General features: G+C 29.6%; 1 protein-coding gene and 1 long non-coding RNA gene across 2 annotated transcripts in view; one reads left to right on the forward strand and one right to left on the reverse strand.

The window, feature by feature from the left end:
* The window catches only part of LOC130678570 (uncharacterized), a 45,686-nt gene extending 34,059 nt beyond the window's left edge, over positions 1-11,627 (reverse strand). Inside the window, exon 1 of the long non-coding RNA XR_008991846.1 lies at positions 10,807-11,627. This is a non-coding gene — a long non-coding RNA (uncharacterized LOC130678570). The remainder of the gene's footprint in view (positions 1-10,806) is intronic.
* On the forward strand, positions 211-14,512 carry LOC130678567 (cysteine-rich hydrophobic domain-containing protein 2). The gene is made up of 4 exons (XM_057485851.1): positions 211-826; positions 6,903-7,113; positions 13,961-14,077; positions 14,152-14,512. The coding sequence occupies exons 1-4, from the start codon at positions 705-707 to the stop codon at positions 14,200-14,202; spliced, it is 501 nt and encodes a 166-aa protein (XP_057341834.1). The 5' UTR covers positions 211-704; the 3' UTR covers positions 14,203-14,512.
* The last annotated feature ends 3,944 nt before the right edge of the window (positions 14,513-18,456 follow it).

Raw genomic sequence — 18,456 nt, forward strand, 5'->3', positions numbered from 1 at the left:
GTACAACTACTTCTGTACTCGACTGTTTCCCTTAGACATACTTCACTTCATCAATAATCGCCACCTTCACATCTAACCATGTATGCTCATCAGCGCCTCTCTAGTTGGTTTTGGAACTAAAATTGTACAGCTTATCGTGGACACTTTTGAAACTGAAGCCCCATATGTACCTCTACCCTCCATATTCCAAACCCCAATGGCATTAGAGGAAAGCCACTTATTGTATCTCGACCACATACTATACAATTATGCATTAAGAGGTACATACGTATATCTATCCATAAATACTTAGTGTAAACTTGTGTAAACTCTTTATACGTTTCTATACCTATATTAAAAAGTTCCTTGAATTTAGTGCGGTGTATTTTTTTGGAGTTCGTATTCATAATTTTTATTTAGATTATTATGAGATGTTCCACCAATGTTCATACCACGTTACCAGGATTATCTGCAGTTTTCCACAGTGTGTGATTTATTGTTTGTGCAAACGTTTTGTTTGATTCAGTAAAAGTCTTTACGCATTTAATAATTACTCCGTAGTAAACAAAAAAATGTATGATATTAATATTAATGAAAAAAAATGTTAATATTATAATTGTTATTACAATGAATTAAAAATAATATTTACAAATAAATTTATAATAATAAAATAAAAATAAAGTGGTTTAAAGAGAAGATCTAGTTTGTGAATCAATCAGATCACAATGGCAGATTTTGATGCAATTTATGAAGAAGAAGAAGAAGAAAATGAACAAAATTCTGAGGATCACTATGTGACTATTGTTCCAGACCCTATCGTAGTACGTGGTGCTGGCAACATGACAGTGTGAGTTTCATTATATACTTAAATAAATTTTTATTTTATTTAATATTTAGTAGCCCTCAATTGTATGAGGTCCATAACCTTATCTTGTTAACAATAAACGTCACAAAGACTCTCGGTGCTTTGTTAAAAAATTTTCTTTGTCCTATAGATTTGTTTTTTCTTCAGTTCGTGTCCTTGTTAATGTTTCAAAGTCATTGACTAAGTTACCAAAATTATATTTACGAGCAACCTGCGTTTACTACATGACTGCCCAAATATCACTACTAAATTTATAAAATACTCAGAAGAAAATGATTTCTTGCCGCAACAAAATTTTAATTTGAACCAAGAAATTTTATGCATTGTCAATTAAATACAAAAATTGTCTTGGAGCGAGAAAAGATTTTTTTGGTCAAGAAATAATTCCTTGCACCAAGTAATTTTTTCTAGTTCTAAATAAATTTTTGTTTTCAATTCACGATGCAAAAAATTTATTGGGGTAAGTAAAAATTTTCTTCAGGCGAGTAAAGATTTTTTGTGACAATGAATCCTTTTTTTTTCTATGCACACTTTTTTGGCTTTAAGAAGTTTCCTAAAACCAAAGGGAGTATAAAAATCCGTCGTTTTGGAATAAGTAACGAGATATAAATAATATAGCTATATATTCAGTGACATTCAGTCATATTTAGTGACAGAATAATTAAAGTATTAATTCATTTAAAGAAAATAAATACGATTGTCTTTTTTCCCGCGAAATTTAAATGTAATTCGAATGATACAGATAAATCTATTTATCTCAATGCTTGGCAATTAAAGAAAGTTTAAACTATGAAAAGGCACAAATGCAAGTCAAGACCTACCTAATGATACCAATTTCAATAACATTAACTAATTCTTTCATATAGATATGGCGGGAACAAAATTTTCCTTGTTCTCTTAATAATATAGATTATCATTAAAAATAAATAACATTTTTATAAATAATTTATTCAAATAAAATATTAAATTTTTTGACTGTTGTATATATTGTGACTAATTATTTTTATTGTTTCAGCACTCAATAATATTAAGTAATAATTAAAATAAGTTGTTAATTTTTAAATATATTTCATTTAAGGTAAAGGGCTCAATTTCTGACACTTTAAGAGTAACAGCTGAGGTTATCCTATGATAACTAATATAAAATTAAATTTAAATAAGTAGTATTTTATATAATAAACAATTTTAGTATTTTTATATAAGGTCATAAGCGCAAAATAATTATTTGGAGCTAATAAATAATTTAAATCAATCTTTCAAAAAAGACCCAGTTTCTGACACTCAAAATTTCCTGTGCTGTAGTTTCTGACACTGATATTTCAAAATGATTTATGATTCGTTAGGTTATGTGTCATTAAGTTTAAATAAACTAAATCTATTAATTGAAAAGAAAAAGAAATTAAATATTTATTTTGAATACAACACAATTTTTTTTAAAACAAACAATCTAAATTATGTTGTGAAATATTAATATAAATATTCACGTAAACAAACGAATTATCAGCAATATTAAAAATTATGATTATTTGAGGTCCAATAACTGTGACATACTTATAAAATTGAGCCTAGTTATTGATACTCACATTTTAATAATAAAATGTTATTTAATATGATACATTAATATTTTTAAATAAATTATAATTAATTATTATCCTATCCATATATTTTATATTATATTTTTAAAGTTACATGGTGATAAGATAAAATTTTCAATTCTGAAATGCTCTTTCGTGAACTGCTTACGCTATAACTAAAAAATAGCATCCACAGTTACTCCGGCTTAAAAAATTTTTTTTATTAAATAAAATTATTTTTTATTTCTGTTATTGGTATTAACTAAGTACAGGATGAGTTTTTAAAAATTAATAACAAATTTATTAATTTATTTATTTATACTTAATTACAAAAACAAGTACAAATAATAATGACTCTAGAATCTAGAATTAATTCCGTCATAGCCCGTTTACATAAAAGATAGATACGCTAGCAGCTCATACAATATATAATCAATAAAATTAATAATTATAGACATAATTACATATGGGTCATTCCACCAAATAAAATTATTTTTACGGGGTGACCCTCGTCGATTTGGTTTAAACTTTGTAGAGTCGTTCTATATATTAAAAAAAAAATTCTCTGAAAATTTGAGCCTTTGATATGCAGCTGTTTCAAAGTTATGATTTTTTGAATTTTTTAAAAATTTTTGTTTTCAACTTTTTCATTAATTTTTTTAAAGGAAAAAATTTTTTTTTAAAAATGAGCACATAACAGTTTTTCGTAGGAAAAATTCTCAGCTTTCCAATAAAAATATCTATTTTTCATTTTATGTTACAAAAGACCTTTTAAAATTCGATTAAAGACGAAAAAACGATTTTTATGACTGTGCGGCGCTTGATACATCTAATTTGATATTTTTTTCTGAAAGCTGAGACTTTTTCTCACAAAATATGTGATTTTCACGATGTGCATATTTTTTGTTTGAACAAAATTAAATAAAATATAAACTCTCTATGATTAAAAAACGTTAATTCTTATTTTTTCTGAGGATGATGATACATTTTTACCATATATATCCTAAGCTATCAACAATAAGTGAGATAGGGTGCACTGCTTGTGTTTCTTTCACCGTTTATGACTCAAAGTATTGTACGTTCAAAACATTTATTTTCTAAAAAAAGTCATCATTCCCTGATTAAATCAAACGATTCGAAACGGTTTGTAATGTTAAATGTCCATAAAAAGGGTGATTCAAAAGTATTCAAAGTATTCAAAAGCCTTAAAAAGTATTTAAAATTTTTTTTTCAATCGTTTTAAGTCGTTTATTTTAATAAGGGATGGTTATAACAGTGAAATCAACGCTGGTAAAATTTTGAATAGCCCGGATGTATTAACTTGCGGTGTGAGGATATGTTTTCGGGTATGTATCTGCAGTAAAGCTCTGAAAACAAAAATTATAAAACTATTTTTCATGATACCAGCATCAATGGTTCAAGTCTAGGAATTAGTAATTTGAACTTTGATTCTTGTGTTGTGTTCAATAGTGATTTCAGACTATTGATGTCATCTGCGTTAATGACAGTTCTGACTTTGTAATCAAGTTTTATAAAAATTTGTGTGCATAATAAATAGTATTTATGGTTTCTGTTTAACTATAAATTGCAAAGCATAAGTTAGGCGTACACTAATGGTTGATCACACCATTGGGTTTAATATAACTTGATTCTAACTGGCTGCTGACACTGATAATAATTTTCAATGCAGGTAATCATGAAAAAAATAGTGTGTAAAACTAGATGAAACACGACTTCAGATTGCAGTTATTGTCAGCTTTTGCGTACGGCTCGGGCAGCCTACTTTACTTTCTTCTGACATCGTTTTGTTTCATCTCTTGCCACACAATCAACTATTACAGTTTGTTAAAACTATAAAATCAATGACTTGTATTTAAATAATTATTGATTTTGTTCAAACAAAAAATATGCACATCGTGAAAATCACATATTTTGTGAGAAAAAGTCTCAGCTTTCAGAAAAAAATATCAAATTAGATGTATCAAGCGCCGCACAGTCATAAAAATCGTTTTTTCGTCTTTAATCGAATTTTAAAAGGTCTTTTGTAACATAAAATGAAAAATAGATATTTTTATTGGAAAGCTGAGAATTTTTCCTACGAAAAACTGTTATGTGCTCATTTTTAAAAAAAAATTTTTTCCTTTAAAAAAATTAATGAAAAAGTTGAAAACAAAAATTTTTAAAAAATTCAAAAAATCATAACTTTGAAACAGCTGCATATAAAAGGCTCAAATTTTCAGAGAATTTTTTTTTTAATATATAGAACGACTCTACAAAGTTTGAACCAAATCGACGAGGGTCGCCCCGTAAAAATAATTTTATTTGGTGGAATGACCCATATATATATTCAGTTTCAAGTTATCCATTTTTTCTAGTAGCATTAAATATTTATGACATAGATTCTTAAAAATGCTCAGGCTTTTAGCTGATGTTATTTTTATCGGTAGCGAATTCCAGAAGTTAATACCTCTTACCAGAAACAACTTCTGATAATGATTATTGTGACAAAATGGTACCCATAATGAATTTATTTCTTGAGGATCTTGTAATATGTACATAAATATTATTTTTGAATTATTATTTATTATTCCCTATTTATCCATTCGAATCATTCTTTTTTTTAATTTTAAAATAAATTTTAAAGTGTCAGAAACTGGGTTAATGCCAATAACTGGGCCCTTTACCTTAAACATAAAAATAATCATCACTAATTTTTGGAAAATTCATTTAATATATACTATTTTTGTAACTTGTAGTGATGAGCAAAGCAAGACCAAGACCAAGACTTAGACCGTCTTGGTAACGGTCTTGGTCTTGATTGTCTCGTCTTGGTCTAGGTCTCGGTCTTGCGTATTCCGTCTTGGCTTGGTCTTGCTCAAATAGTCTACTATTTATTACTTACTTGGTTTTGGAAATTTTTCAAGGCTTTTTATCAATATAAATTATAAATGATCAACAATCAATATCTATAATTAATTAAGCTTTATTTTACAATAATCAAAAAATGTTACCCGGGAAAAAATGATTTTGCCTAATTATATATAATTATATACAAGACCTTATATATAATTAGATCTAAAAATTGGCCAGGTCTAATTATATATAATTTATATATAATTATATATAGGTTATATATGATTATACATAATACGTTATATATAATTAGATCTGAAAATTGGCCAGGTCTAATTATATATAATCATATATAAGTTATATATACTCATATATAATTAGAAATGATTATGTATAATACATATATATCATATCGCATCAAAACCAAATCTATTATTGAGCATGTAATTCCTATAAAAGAAAGTGATAGGAGAATGCTGATTAATTATTCCAATGTTAAAACATTAACACAACTCATAAGAGTTGAAAATTATGTATGCAAAAAACCGAACACTTTAAAAACTGTTTGGTAACTGGGTATTATTAACTATACATAAGTTTATTACTTTTTTAACAGACTGAAAAATATAAAGTAACGCTTCGTAAATATTTTAAAATTATAATTTATAGTAAAATTGTAATCATTATTTCTGTAAGTATACACCTAAAACTATAATGCATTTAACGAGTATTGATTATTAAATATCAATAAAGACCATAGAGCATCTAATATATTAAATAAGAAAAACTAAATATTAAATATATTCTATAAATAAAATATTAACTTATATATATATATATATATATATATATAAATAATTAATTTATATTCGATTATATATAGATCTAAAGATCTAAAATATAATAAAAATTACTATATATGGGTCTATATAGGTCAGGTCTAATCAGATCTAATCATATATAGACCCATGTATAACTATATATGGGTATATACTATTATATATATTCCATATACAATCATATATAATTAGGCAAAATCATTTTATCCCGGGATATGATTAGATCTAATTATATATAAGGCTATATATACTTATATATAGGTCTATATCTAACCATATATATTCTATATATAATCATATATAATTAGGCAAAATCATTTTTTTCCCGGTATAATTAGGTCTAATTATATATAAGACTATATATACTTATATATAGGTCTATATATAACCATATATATTCTATATATAATCATATAATTAGGCAAAATCATTTTTTTCCCGGTATAATTAGGTCTAATTATATATAAGGCTATATATACTTATATATAGGTCTATATATAATCATATATAATTATATATAATACCATATATAATTATATATATTCCATATATAATCATATATAATTATATATAATTAGGCAAAATAATTTTTTCCCGGGTACCGTATTCGATTAGCAAGACCAAGACCAATACTGCAAGACTAAGACAGATTTTGCTTATCACTAGTAACTTGTAATTTACATTTTTTTTTATTCTATCTAGAGTTGATTAATATTTGGATCTTATTCACAATAATTATCTGATAATTTTTATTGATGTAAACGTTAAGATTTTTCCAATGATTTGTATTAGGTTTGGACTGAGTAATCGTTTCGAAGCAGAATTTCCCAATGGATTAGTATCAAGGGTTGCTCCAGAAGAATTTAAAGCCACAGTTATGCGAGTTAATAGTGTGCTAAAAAAAACATTACCTGTTAATGTTAAATGGCTCTTTTGTGGTTGCGTATGCTGTTGTTGTACTCTGGGATGTTCATTGTGGCCAGTTATTTGTCTTAGCAAAAGAGTAAGTTTTATACAATAGATGTTGCATTTTTACTTATTAAAAGCTTGAATAAGTTGATTTTCAAACAAAATAAGATATCAATTAAGAAAAATTGAACAAATTGTTTATGGTTTTGTCACATCATTTGTAAAATAAATATAATAATACATTTTTCATTTCAATCTACATCTGCTATAACCGTGGTTGATTTTATAATTGTGGTTGTTTTTTTTTGTTGATATATTTAGTTTGAGTTGAAAAAAGAAAATTGTTAACAAATTTATAATTAGTTATTATATCATAATACCTCAGAGTTACTAAAATTTTAAATAATAATATTTTTTTTACGCAATGTAAACAATTATTGAAAATAATGAAGAAAATATATAAACAATATCAATTATTACATTGGATAGTTTTAATTTTTCTTTAATTTAAAAATACGAATGTCAATACATATTTTTAAGGGCAGAAAACATTTTATATTTTATACCAAATTATGTTTCGAAAAAGTTGTAAATTCTTTTGAGATTTTTTATTTATTCTCAATTTACATGTGAAATTTGAGAGTGGGAACGAGTTTGATTAGTTTATTTTACAGAGTATAGAATCATAAGTATCATGACAAGTCGTTCCAAAACCTGTCTATGCATAGACAACTCTATATCATGTCTCTACCTAAAATATGTGTATCGTAAAATAAAACTATCTCTGAACTGATTACTCCAAAACATCTATATCCAGGACAACTCTCCTCAACCTCGATCTTTACTCAAAAACTTCTATTCAATGACAAGATTATATCCGAAATAACACTATTCATTATTAACTCAGCTAAAAAATCATCGGTAACTGAGAAAACATGTCAGTTAACATGGAAATTCACGTGTTTTTTTCCAGTTACCGATGATTTTTTAGCTGTTGATAATTTTATTTTTTTTATTTATTTATTTATTTATTGATTTAAGTAATACATGAATTACATAGATATATACTGACTCTAGGAAGCCCTTTCGAAGCCAGTTGTTCAATACGAAATCATTATAAATATCAGTATAACGTACACAGTAAATTTTTCTAAGAAGAATTAGTTTCTACTCTCATTGTTTGTAACAAATATAGATAAGCTTTCAGCGGTTGTTTATTGGTAGATTATTCCAGAAATTTATTCCCGTTACAAGAAATGAATTTTGATAATGATTGATGTGGCTAATTGGCATCCATAAAGAGTTTGTTTTTACTTTCCCATACAGGAGCTGCCAGAGTTGAACAACGGGCCCCTACTTGGCCCAGCACTGGGGAACCTAGCTTTGGCACACCTATATTGGCCCAGGCTTGGGCCAGGACTGGGTAACCTAGCCTTGGCCGTCCAATGGCAAGCCAGACTTGGGCCAAGACTGGGTAACCTAGCCTTGGCCGTTACAATGATTACCCGGGCTTGGGCCAAGGTAGGATTACCCAAGTTTGGATATACCCATGGTTTATACAAGTAGATCATATAAATGTACCAGTTCAACGTTAGTAGGGTCGTCCAGTAGCTACCGTTCGGACCCAGTAATCAGAAAGACGGCAGTTCGCGCCCAGAGTCCAGCAGAATTTCCACCGAGTTTTTTTCACATCATTTACCTCCCTTAATTAATTAAAACGTTAATGATCATGAATTCTACGAGGTTAATAATAATAAATTTTTTTTAATTAAATTTATTCGTTTCCTGGAAGCCTGGGCCAGGTCTGGCAACCAGGCTTGGCCCGAGATTATCATTCCAGGCTTCTACCAAAGCTGGGCCAAGACTGGCTTACAAGCCTGGCCCAAGGTTCTACAAAGTTGGGCCAAGTCTGGGCCAAGCTTGGGCCCGTGGTACTTTTCTCTCTGGGTTGTCATGTCTTAATTAACGTATTTCATTTTTTAATAATAGTTTATCAACAAAAAGCCCTGGGATACCAAGATGTACAGTTTTATAAAATAATATACCAATTAAATATAACCTTCTGTTTTCAATAGATAACCGCCTAAGTTGTCTTCGAAAACTAAAAATATGCTCATACATTTTAAGTTTCAGTATATCGTGTGACAAATGCCAAAAGAGCGTATAAAATTTTTTTTTGCCAATCATTTTGCGAATATATTCTAAGCTTAAAAATGAAAAAAAAAATTTGGGCGTCGGTTGACCCTGCGGGCCAGCCCCAAAACTTCCCGCTGTTTTCGAGCTCAGGGAGCTTGAAAACATTACTGTGAATATATTTTCGAGCTCTTCGAGCTCGAAAATGCTATTACCTGGGATTTTTTTTTATGAGCTTTTCAAGCTCTACCAAGTTACGTTTTTTGCTAAAGTTTGACAAGTTAAGAATCGAAAATTATTAATGAAGAAGCGGTTTTCAAATTTTTATTCTCGATTATGTTCAATGAAATAAATGTATCGAGGCAGAAATTAATGTCAGTGATCAAAATCAAGATTTGAGTGAGTTTTGACTTAGGCCAGAGCAATAATTTATGAAATATCCGAGAAACATATTAAAAATGAGGTTTTCTCAGTTTTTTGCTGATAATATGATTCAAACTAAAGAACAAGTTAGATGACATTATATGATGATCGATAGAGACTATAAAGAGGAATAGTTGGTATGATTTCAGACACATTTAGTGCATTATATTTTGATTCATCCGGAAAAAATAACGTTTTATGTTATTTTTTTAATTTTTCAGCGTTGATATCTTTTGAATTAATGAACTAATTTTGACGTTTGAGGTGGCAATCGGCGCGTTTTCTCGAATTCTAGAGCTGATATAATTTTGGAATCGATCCGTTCTGCCGTTTCGAAAAAATGTGGAAAAACCCGTTTTTCAGTATTTCTTTCTCCAACGATATCTCTCGAACAAATTAACTGATTGAGATGGTTAAGGCGGCAATCGACGCGTTTTATCAAGTTCTAGAGCTGATTAGATTTTGAAGTTGATCGTTCAATTCGTTTCTGAGAAATCAATAAATAACTAAAAAAAAAAAATTTTTTTTTTGTAATTCGCCAATATTTTCGAGTTTACTTGATCAAATGTTCTGGAATTTTTAGGAAAGTTGACGGCTAACAAGCTCTTTCGATTGCCACCTTAACCATCGAAATCGGTTCATTAGTTAAAAAGTTACAAAGAGTTTACACACACACACACACACATACGTACATTAGGACATCATTCTGAAAATAGTCAGAATAGCTTCCTAAGACCTCAAAACGTCGACATCTGATGAAAACTTGATTTTCAAAAATCGGGGTGAAAACAATAACTTCCCGAATTTTTTAAAATTTACAATTTTCTTAGCGGAAGTTAAAAAATTCCAAAGGGAAATGGGCGTATGTCTCAAATTATACACCCTTTTGGCTTTAGGAACTTAAATATTTTGTGGTCTAAAGCCAAAAGGGCGTATAAAATTTTTTTTCTCATCGCCTGTCAAACATATTCTAAGGTGGAGAATTAAAAATTTGAATTTTTTTTTTTTTAGAAGCCTTTAAGAGTTAATTTTTTTAATATTTAAATCTCACAAAATCGCTTGAGAAAGAGTAAAAGAAAAAAAAAATTAGGTGTGTTACATTCTGGCTTATCTATTGATCATACAGAATATTTTTAATTTGACCAGGTTGACGTCGTTAGGGTGTCAATAGACCCCAGGTGCGTCAGCTGTTGACCTTCTCTTATTTTAGGCAAAAAGTTCAATGACTTACCATGGTGGAGATTATGGGCCCCATAAGTCAGCCCAAATAATCCCTTTCTTGCGTAACTTCTTCGCCTCCGCTGGTGCGTACGCGTCTCGGCCGGTGGCCTTGAAGTAGGCCTCGGAGTAATACCCGTAACGAGGGTCGTGAAAAGGGATGCTCCCACTGGGTGGATGGACGGATGGAATGTCCACTGGATCCAACTGCCAACCCTCACTGACACCAGTCCAGAAGACTGGGTTCGCCCGTGAATCCTCCTCTGCACAGGAAGAGCTTTGAAGGCTCGGTTCCTCCGTAAGGACGAGCGACTCCAGCTGTTGGACCACACCACAAGAGCTCGACAGCTCAACGACACAAGAGCTCGATGGCTCAACGACACAAGAGCTCGACAACTCCCGAACCTCACTTAACGCGATACCCGAATTTGGAATAACCAACGTCACTGGATCGAGAAGAACTTCCTCGGCAACGATTTCTAGGCGGCGGCGTTGGTGAACTGAACGACCGAGATCCTCATGGATCGTACGAAGGACCCGACGTAATTGGGCCTTTTTACCTGCCCTTCGGCTTCTCGGCATGAATTTTGGAAGTCAGGAAGGAAGTGCTTTGGCTGCCAGTGTCGGCGCCCAGAGCAGGTGAAAATATTAGGCTGCCGGGGGCGGCGCCCAGTATGAGGTGTGTATTAATATTGGGCTGCCAGTGGCGGCGCCCAAAGTTAAAAAGGAAAATGTATTTTGAAAAAAATACGGGTAGATATATATATATTTTGCCTTAAAGTCCGAGTGACAGGATCAAACCAGCGGATTTGTAAGAGTTCTTAGCTCTACTAGATCTTGTGATCGACTGACTTGATTCTGTCGCTCCTTGGTATAATACATTATCCAAACTGTTAACGTTGCATCTCAGGTTTCCTATGAGAGAATCGTCGTGGCCCGGGTCTCATGCATCGTCATCTGTTTAGACTATCCGCGAGCCACGGCGACTCTCTTATCGCAAGAGATTTCCGTTACATTGTTGGCGGTGAATAAAAATAATATCGCCAACCAAGTAACGATTTCTTAATTTATTAATTAATTATGATTATAAGAAGTGTCGAACCGTTTATTCGCCCACTGTGGCGAATAAATAATTCGAGACTTCAAAAAAAAAATTTCTAAAAATTTTTATTTAAATTTAATTAAAGCCAGAACGTAACAGGTGATTTTCGAAAATTCTAAATGGAGTCAAATGAACTAAAAAAAAATTTTTACTTTTTTATAAAAATTCAGAGAATAAAAAATTTTTTCTCAAGTTTTTCAGTACTGATTTTCGCTCACCTATTTTGCCCCTTTGTATACAGAAATAGAACTATATATATATAGTTCAATTTTTTACCTTTCATATTTATTTTGAAATTGCTTCATTGATATACACGGAGAGAAAAATATCGCTAGATTAAGTATACGTTTCGCTATTCTGGCTATACGCTGTATAGTCATCTTACTTAACGATACGCCGTATAGCCAGTTCAGATATACAGAGTATCCTCACAGTGGATCGTCAAAACGACGATCCGTATTCTTATTTTAGGCATTTTATGAATCGCTGACATGACTATTGCGCAAACTCTGTATTTTGGCATCCGGCAACCGAGAACGATGATACGCCAATTTAGCAGCTATACGGATCCTCACGCTGGCGATGCAGATACCTATATCAACGAAACTACATATCGTTACAAAGGCTATTCGTCGTATTGTTAAATTAAATAAACGAATACTTAACCTAACCCAAATACGTATCTTTATTTTAACGATACTATAGATTATTAAATTAATATGAGAGTATTCCTAAATAAGGTATACGAATCGTTATTCTGACGATACGTCATTTGAGGATACATTGGATAGTCATTCTGGCGATATTTTTCTCTCCGTGTAGCATTATTTTTGTTTTGTAAAAAGAAAAATAAATTTTTTTTATACGCCCGCTTGGCGTTAGTAAGTAATTCAAAAAATTTTTAACTTCCTGCTAAGAAAATTGGAAATTTTCAAAAATTCGGGAAGTTATTGATTTTGGTCCGATTTTCGAACATCGAATCTCTAAGAGATCTTGACGTTTTGAGGTTCTAGAAAGCTAGTCTGACTAATTTCAAGATTATGTCCGAGTGTGTGTATGTATGTACGTACGTACGTATGTAAATATCTGTAACTTTTGAACGGATGAACCGATTTTGATCGCCAAGGTGGTATTCGATGCGGCTTGTCAATATCTAGTAGCTGTGAAAAAATGAGCTTAATCGGTAGGGTGCGTTCGGAAATATTCCAAAAATAAAATATTTTCAAAAATGTTTTTTTTTGATAACTTGTAATGTGCTCGATGGATTGATTCCAAAATTCACTGGGCTCTAAAACTTTATAAGCCGCGTCAAATGCTACCTAAATTTTTTTATACTTTAACTTATAATTTAAAAAATTTTTTTTAGTATTTTTGAAATTTCTCAAAAACGACTAGATAAATTAATTCTAAAATCTGATCAGCTTTAGAACTTGATAAAACACGTCGATTGCCACCTCAACCGTCTCAATCGGTCAATTCGTTTGAGAGATATCGTTGGAGAAAAAATGGTAAAAAACGGTTTTTTTCGAAAACAACGGCATACAAAAGTATTTCCGAGCTCGAAGAGCTCGAAAACAGCGGGAAGTTTTGGGGCTGGCCCGCAGAGTCAACCGATAAACCGATTTTTTTTATTGATCTTGACGTTTTAAACAATTTTGAGTTGAATGACAAAAAAAAATTTTTATACGCCCTTTTGGCACAAAACCCTATCTAACTGTATATATATATATATATATATATATATATATATATATATATATATATATATATCTTACACAATTATTAAAATTACGTTGTAATTAATGAATAATGTTATTTTGGATAGTCTTGGCATTGAATAGAAAAGTTTCGGAGTGAAGTTTGAGCTTGAGAAGAGTTGTTCTGGATAGAGATGTTTTGGAGTAATCAATTCAAGAATAGTTTTTTTTTTTTTTTTTCTCTACAATAGACATGTTTTAGGTAGAGAAATGGTATAGAGTAGTAGTCTGTGCATAGAGAGGTTTTGGAGCGACTAGTCAGAATACCGAATTATATATTATTTTTAATAAAATTAAATATTTTTTAGACACAGCACTCCCTGAATAAATTATTGGAATGGGAAAATGGTCGATTATATCATAAACTTGGATTACACTGGAGACTAACTAAGCAAAGATGTGATAGTTCTTCAATGATGGAATACGTAAGAAATTTATAATACTTTACAATATAAATAAATATATCCTGTATAATAATTAAATTAATTTTTATTTGTAGGTTCTACTTATTGAATTCATACCTAAAATACCAATCTACAAACCAGATTGAAAAGGTAAAAATAAGAGTAGAGCACTCTTAACTCTTCGAGCTTGAGGCGTGCCATAAAAACGTGATAATTTGTAAAAAAAAAAATATTAAAACTATGAACAAACTTGAAATTTGATAGGATCAAGATTAATGCATGCTTTTACTTATGTTAATGCGTTTAACGGTAGATAGTTACATCGCGATGATATATTTTTGTAAAAATAAGTTATGATGGTGCTACAGTGCCAATGAAAAGAAAAGTAATTCAAATATTTAGAATAAAAAGCTAAATAATTATAGTAAATATTTATCAAATGATAAAAATATCAATTATGGAAAAACTTAAATATTAAGTTACGTGTGTTTGTTTTCTTCATGATAAATTTTTATACGTCACGAAAATAAGTTTAGTAAATATATACTTAAATATGAAGTAAAAATAAATTCAACATAATTTTTTTTACGATGAAATAATATCATCAATGATTAAACTTTATCTGTAGCTTTTATTAATATAATAATTATTGACATAAGAATATCATCGGCTAAATGTGTAAATAATTGATTAATTTGGTAATAATTTTATGTAGTTTTATTATTAGGATAGAATGAAAAAATTTGTTTAAATATTTGTGATTATCATAAAAAATGTTGGTTTCAAAAAATTTTAACCTTTCAAGTCCGTCCAATATTAATAAGACCTTTGAAAAACTTTTTTTACATTTTGAACGAATAGTAGTCGAAATATTTAGTTTTGATTTATATTTTATTTGAATCTCTCGGGCTTGAATTGGTTATTGCAATTGTATGAAGTGCCCAAGAAATGAATACTATTCTCAATCATGGGCTAGAACTGTACTAGTGATATAAATTTTGAATTTAATCGGCTATGGCCATCAATTGTGTACATAGTATGAGAATTGTTAACTTACTGCTATCAGTAACAGTAACAGTAATTTTAACTAAACTTTTTTTTTGTATAAAATAGTTGCGGGCAGCCTAATTAAATTGATTGGTTTTTTTCATTTATATAATGAAAATTTAGAAATATTTTCTGGTGTAAATTTTCATATTATTTTTAAATATTGGCAAAATTTTAAATATATTTTGCTGTTTATTTCAATATTGTGATAAGAATAAAGACTATATTTGAAATTCCAGTATCGACTGCCTTTTAAATAGGGAAAAATATAAATTGTTTTTTTGTTTTAAATCGTAAAAACTGTCCGTACTGTCATTGAATATTTTTAAAATAATATTAAAGGAAGAAGAAAAAAAAATTTCTTACAATTTTAATGGTTTAATTTTGTTTATTGTCTTTGTATAGTTTTAAGCAAATCAATGATAAACAACATATATGATTTTAAGTTTATTAAATGTTATTTTAAACTTAAATAATAATCATGGTGGCCACATTTCTGGAAAACCTGAAAATGTCAAGGAATTATAAACATACTGGAAAAATCAGGGAAAAGTCAGAGAATTTCGTCATAAAGCTGGAAAAATTTTTACTTTTTTTTCTTTTGACTGGAAAAATCCGATAAATTTTTTTTTCTGTCAAAACCGTTGAAAAAATGGCGCGGCGTGAATGCGATTGTAATACCGTCTTAACAAAAATTTGTAGAAATTAATTTCGAAACCAATCGTCAGGATCTATTTCAAGCTATTAACATGCATTCTGACAAGTTAAAACTCAAAAAACATTAAAAGTATGCACAAGTATTGAGCTTATAAATTTCACTATATTTATTATTCGCGTACTTGATTAATAATTTATTAATATTCTATAAAACGTTCTTAATTATGAAATTTATTCTCGGGAAAATGAAAAATTTATTTATTTTTTATTATAGAGTGAGTTATATAAAAATAGATTTAAAATCAAAAACAAAAATTATTTATTTAATAAATAAAAAAAACCTATGAACATTGACAAATACAAAACTAAAGTTTTATTTACTGACAACGATTGATTATGTATTGAACTGACTTATACCATTTGATTTTGATTTAAATAAATATTTCCAATAATTTAATATTACTACATATGGTTAGGGAATTTTTTAATTATATATGACTCGAATATCTGGAAAAGTCAGGGAATTTCAATTTCAAAAATCTGTGGTCACCGTGATATTATATTGAGCATTAATTAATATTAGTTAATTAACGCCACACTGTAAAAAAATCGGGAGTGAATCCAGATTTAATTTCAATCCGAATTCACTCTGCCACTCTAAGTTCCGGAGTTTTAAAGAAAATCACTCCACATGCGGAGTGAATTGGGAGTTTTTTCAGCGGAGTGATCTCGGAGTGACGCGGATTTTATTTCACTCCCAATTCACTCCGGTCCGGAGTTTTAACATTTAAATGAATTTATATTTAACTGTTAAACAGTGTGTGTGTGTGAGTATGTGCGTGTGTGTGCGTATCAGCTGTTCAGTAATGTAATACACGAGTTTTTATTTCGATTTTATTTAGTGGAGTTATTTTTTATTAATATTTCCAAAACTCCTCTCCAGAGTGAACTTCACTCCGAAAGGATTAAATTAAAAAAAATTATCTACTCCGCGAAAACTCTCCTTCAGAGTGAATTTCACTCCGAGGGGAGTGAATAATTGAAAATTCATTCACTCCGCATTCAGTCCTGATTTAATACGCATTCACTCCGCGAATTTTTTACAGTGCATAAATAATTTGACATATATACAAAGGGCTCATTATTAATATAATAAACATTATATTTGTAACAAGATATTATCAGCTAAACGAATTTCTTTACTTGAATTGATATATGTATCGAATAATAAATATAAATAATGTAGTATCGAAGTGTGCCTTTTGCTCATGTATTAATTTATAATACATATATCGATAGTTTTTTTAAAAATAGAGAAAAAAATAAAAAGCTAAACAATTATTATTTTAAAATAAGATAATGTAACTGATGACGTAATTTCTAGTGGATTTAACTTTGTTTTTTTGCAATTAAATGAAACATGAAAAATTATAAAAGCGGAAATAGTTAAGTAATTAAATTAAACATATAATTTAGGTAATTAATTAATCGCGTAGAAATATTAAAATAATGTAATATAAAATATTAATAATCTGAATAAATGAATTACTGTAGATAAAAATAGAAAATCAAAGGAATTATTTAAAATATTGTAGATTGTAATTTTTTCGGCAAGATACACATCAAGTGACACGCGAAATGTCCATTTCACATTATGATCCAGGCCAAAATATTAGACCAGGCAATTAACTCGCATCGAGATTGGGACAAATTTTTTACCGGGTAGCTGTTATCTAAATCGATGGATTATATTGCCAAAAATTACGTCAAAAAATGTTCACTCCGACAAAGTCAGAATTAATAAAAAATCTTAGAATCCAAGAAAACCTTAAATCGAAGTATTCACAAGTTTTTTCAAGAGAGTCAAAGTTGTATCATTGAAAGTCTGAAATTAGAAAAAAAAAAAAATTTCGAACAAAAAACGTTTTTATTTAGAAATAAAAAGGCCATTCGGCGGCCGAAATGGAAGTAGATTTCTTATTATTTATTTATTTATTTTTAAGCTATCAAATCAAAATTAGTTAGAAAATTAAATTTCTTGGACATGTTACGTCCGGATTTAATTAATTAATTAATAATTATTATTGGTAATGGTCGCGTGGGTCTCAAGTGGGAGGCACCGGTTCGAACAGGGTGATTTTTCTAGAGGATAAGCTCTAGGTTTTATTTTTATTGTGAGAACTCGAACGATAAACCCCGCAGGGGCCTCTCTGTGTATCGATGCAGAATTTGGATTTTATACGTTACAGAAATTTATAATTTCACCTACCTTTTGATGCTCGACTGCTTACATTAGAAGTTGACCTTCGTGTACGGCTTCTGATGGTCTCTGATCGAAAGATGATTTAGTCCAGGAAGAAGGGATGTGGTTCTTAATATTAGAAATAATCTAATATACAGGTTTTCCCAATGATAGATGTTTATTAAAATATCTCCCTATGGGCTCGACGTATTCAGTTCACAAGATGTTGAATTGTTCTTACCCAGTGAACACATGACCTTATTTTGACGTCATACGTAGGTCATAGCAATGTCACGACATCTGATGTAAATTTGATGTCAATCTGACGTTCTACATGACTTTAATATGATGTAAAGCTTGTGACATCATATTGATGTAAGCATGACTCTTGTACGATGTCACAGTTATGACTTATGTATTACGTACGTTTGACATAGAATCTACATCACATTGT

This window comes from Microplitis mediator, chromosome 2 (assembly GCF_029852145.1).
Source record: "Microplitis mediator isolate UGA2020A chromosome 2, iyMicMedi2.1, whole genome shotgun sequence".
In the NCBI taxonomy this organism is placed as follows: Eukaryota; Metazoa; Arthropoda; class Insecta; order Hymenoptera; family Braconidae; genus Microplitis; species Microplitis mediator.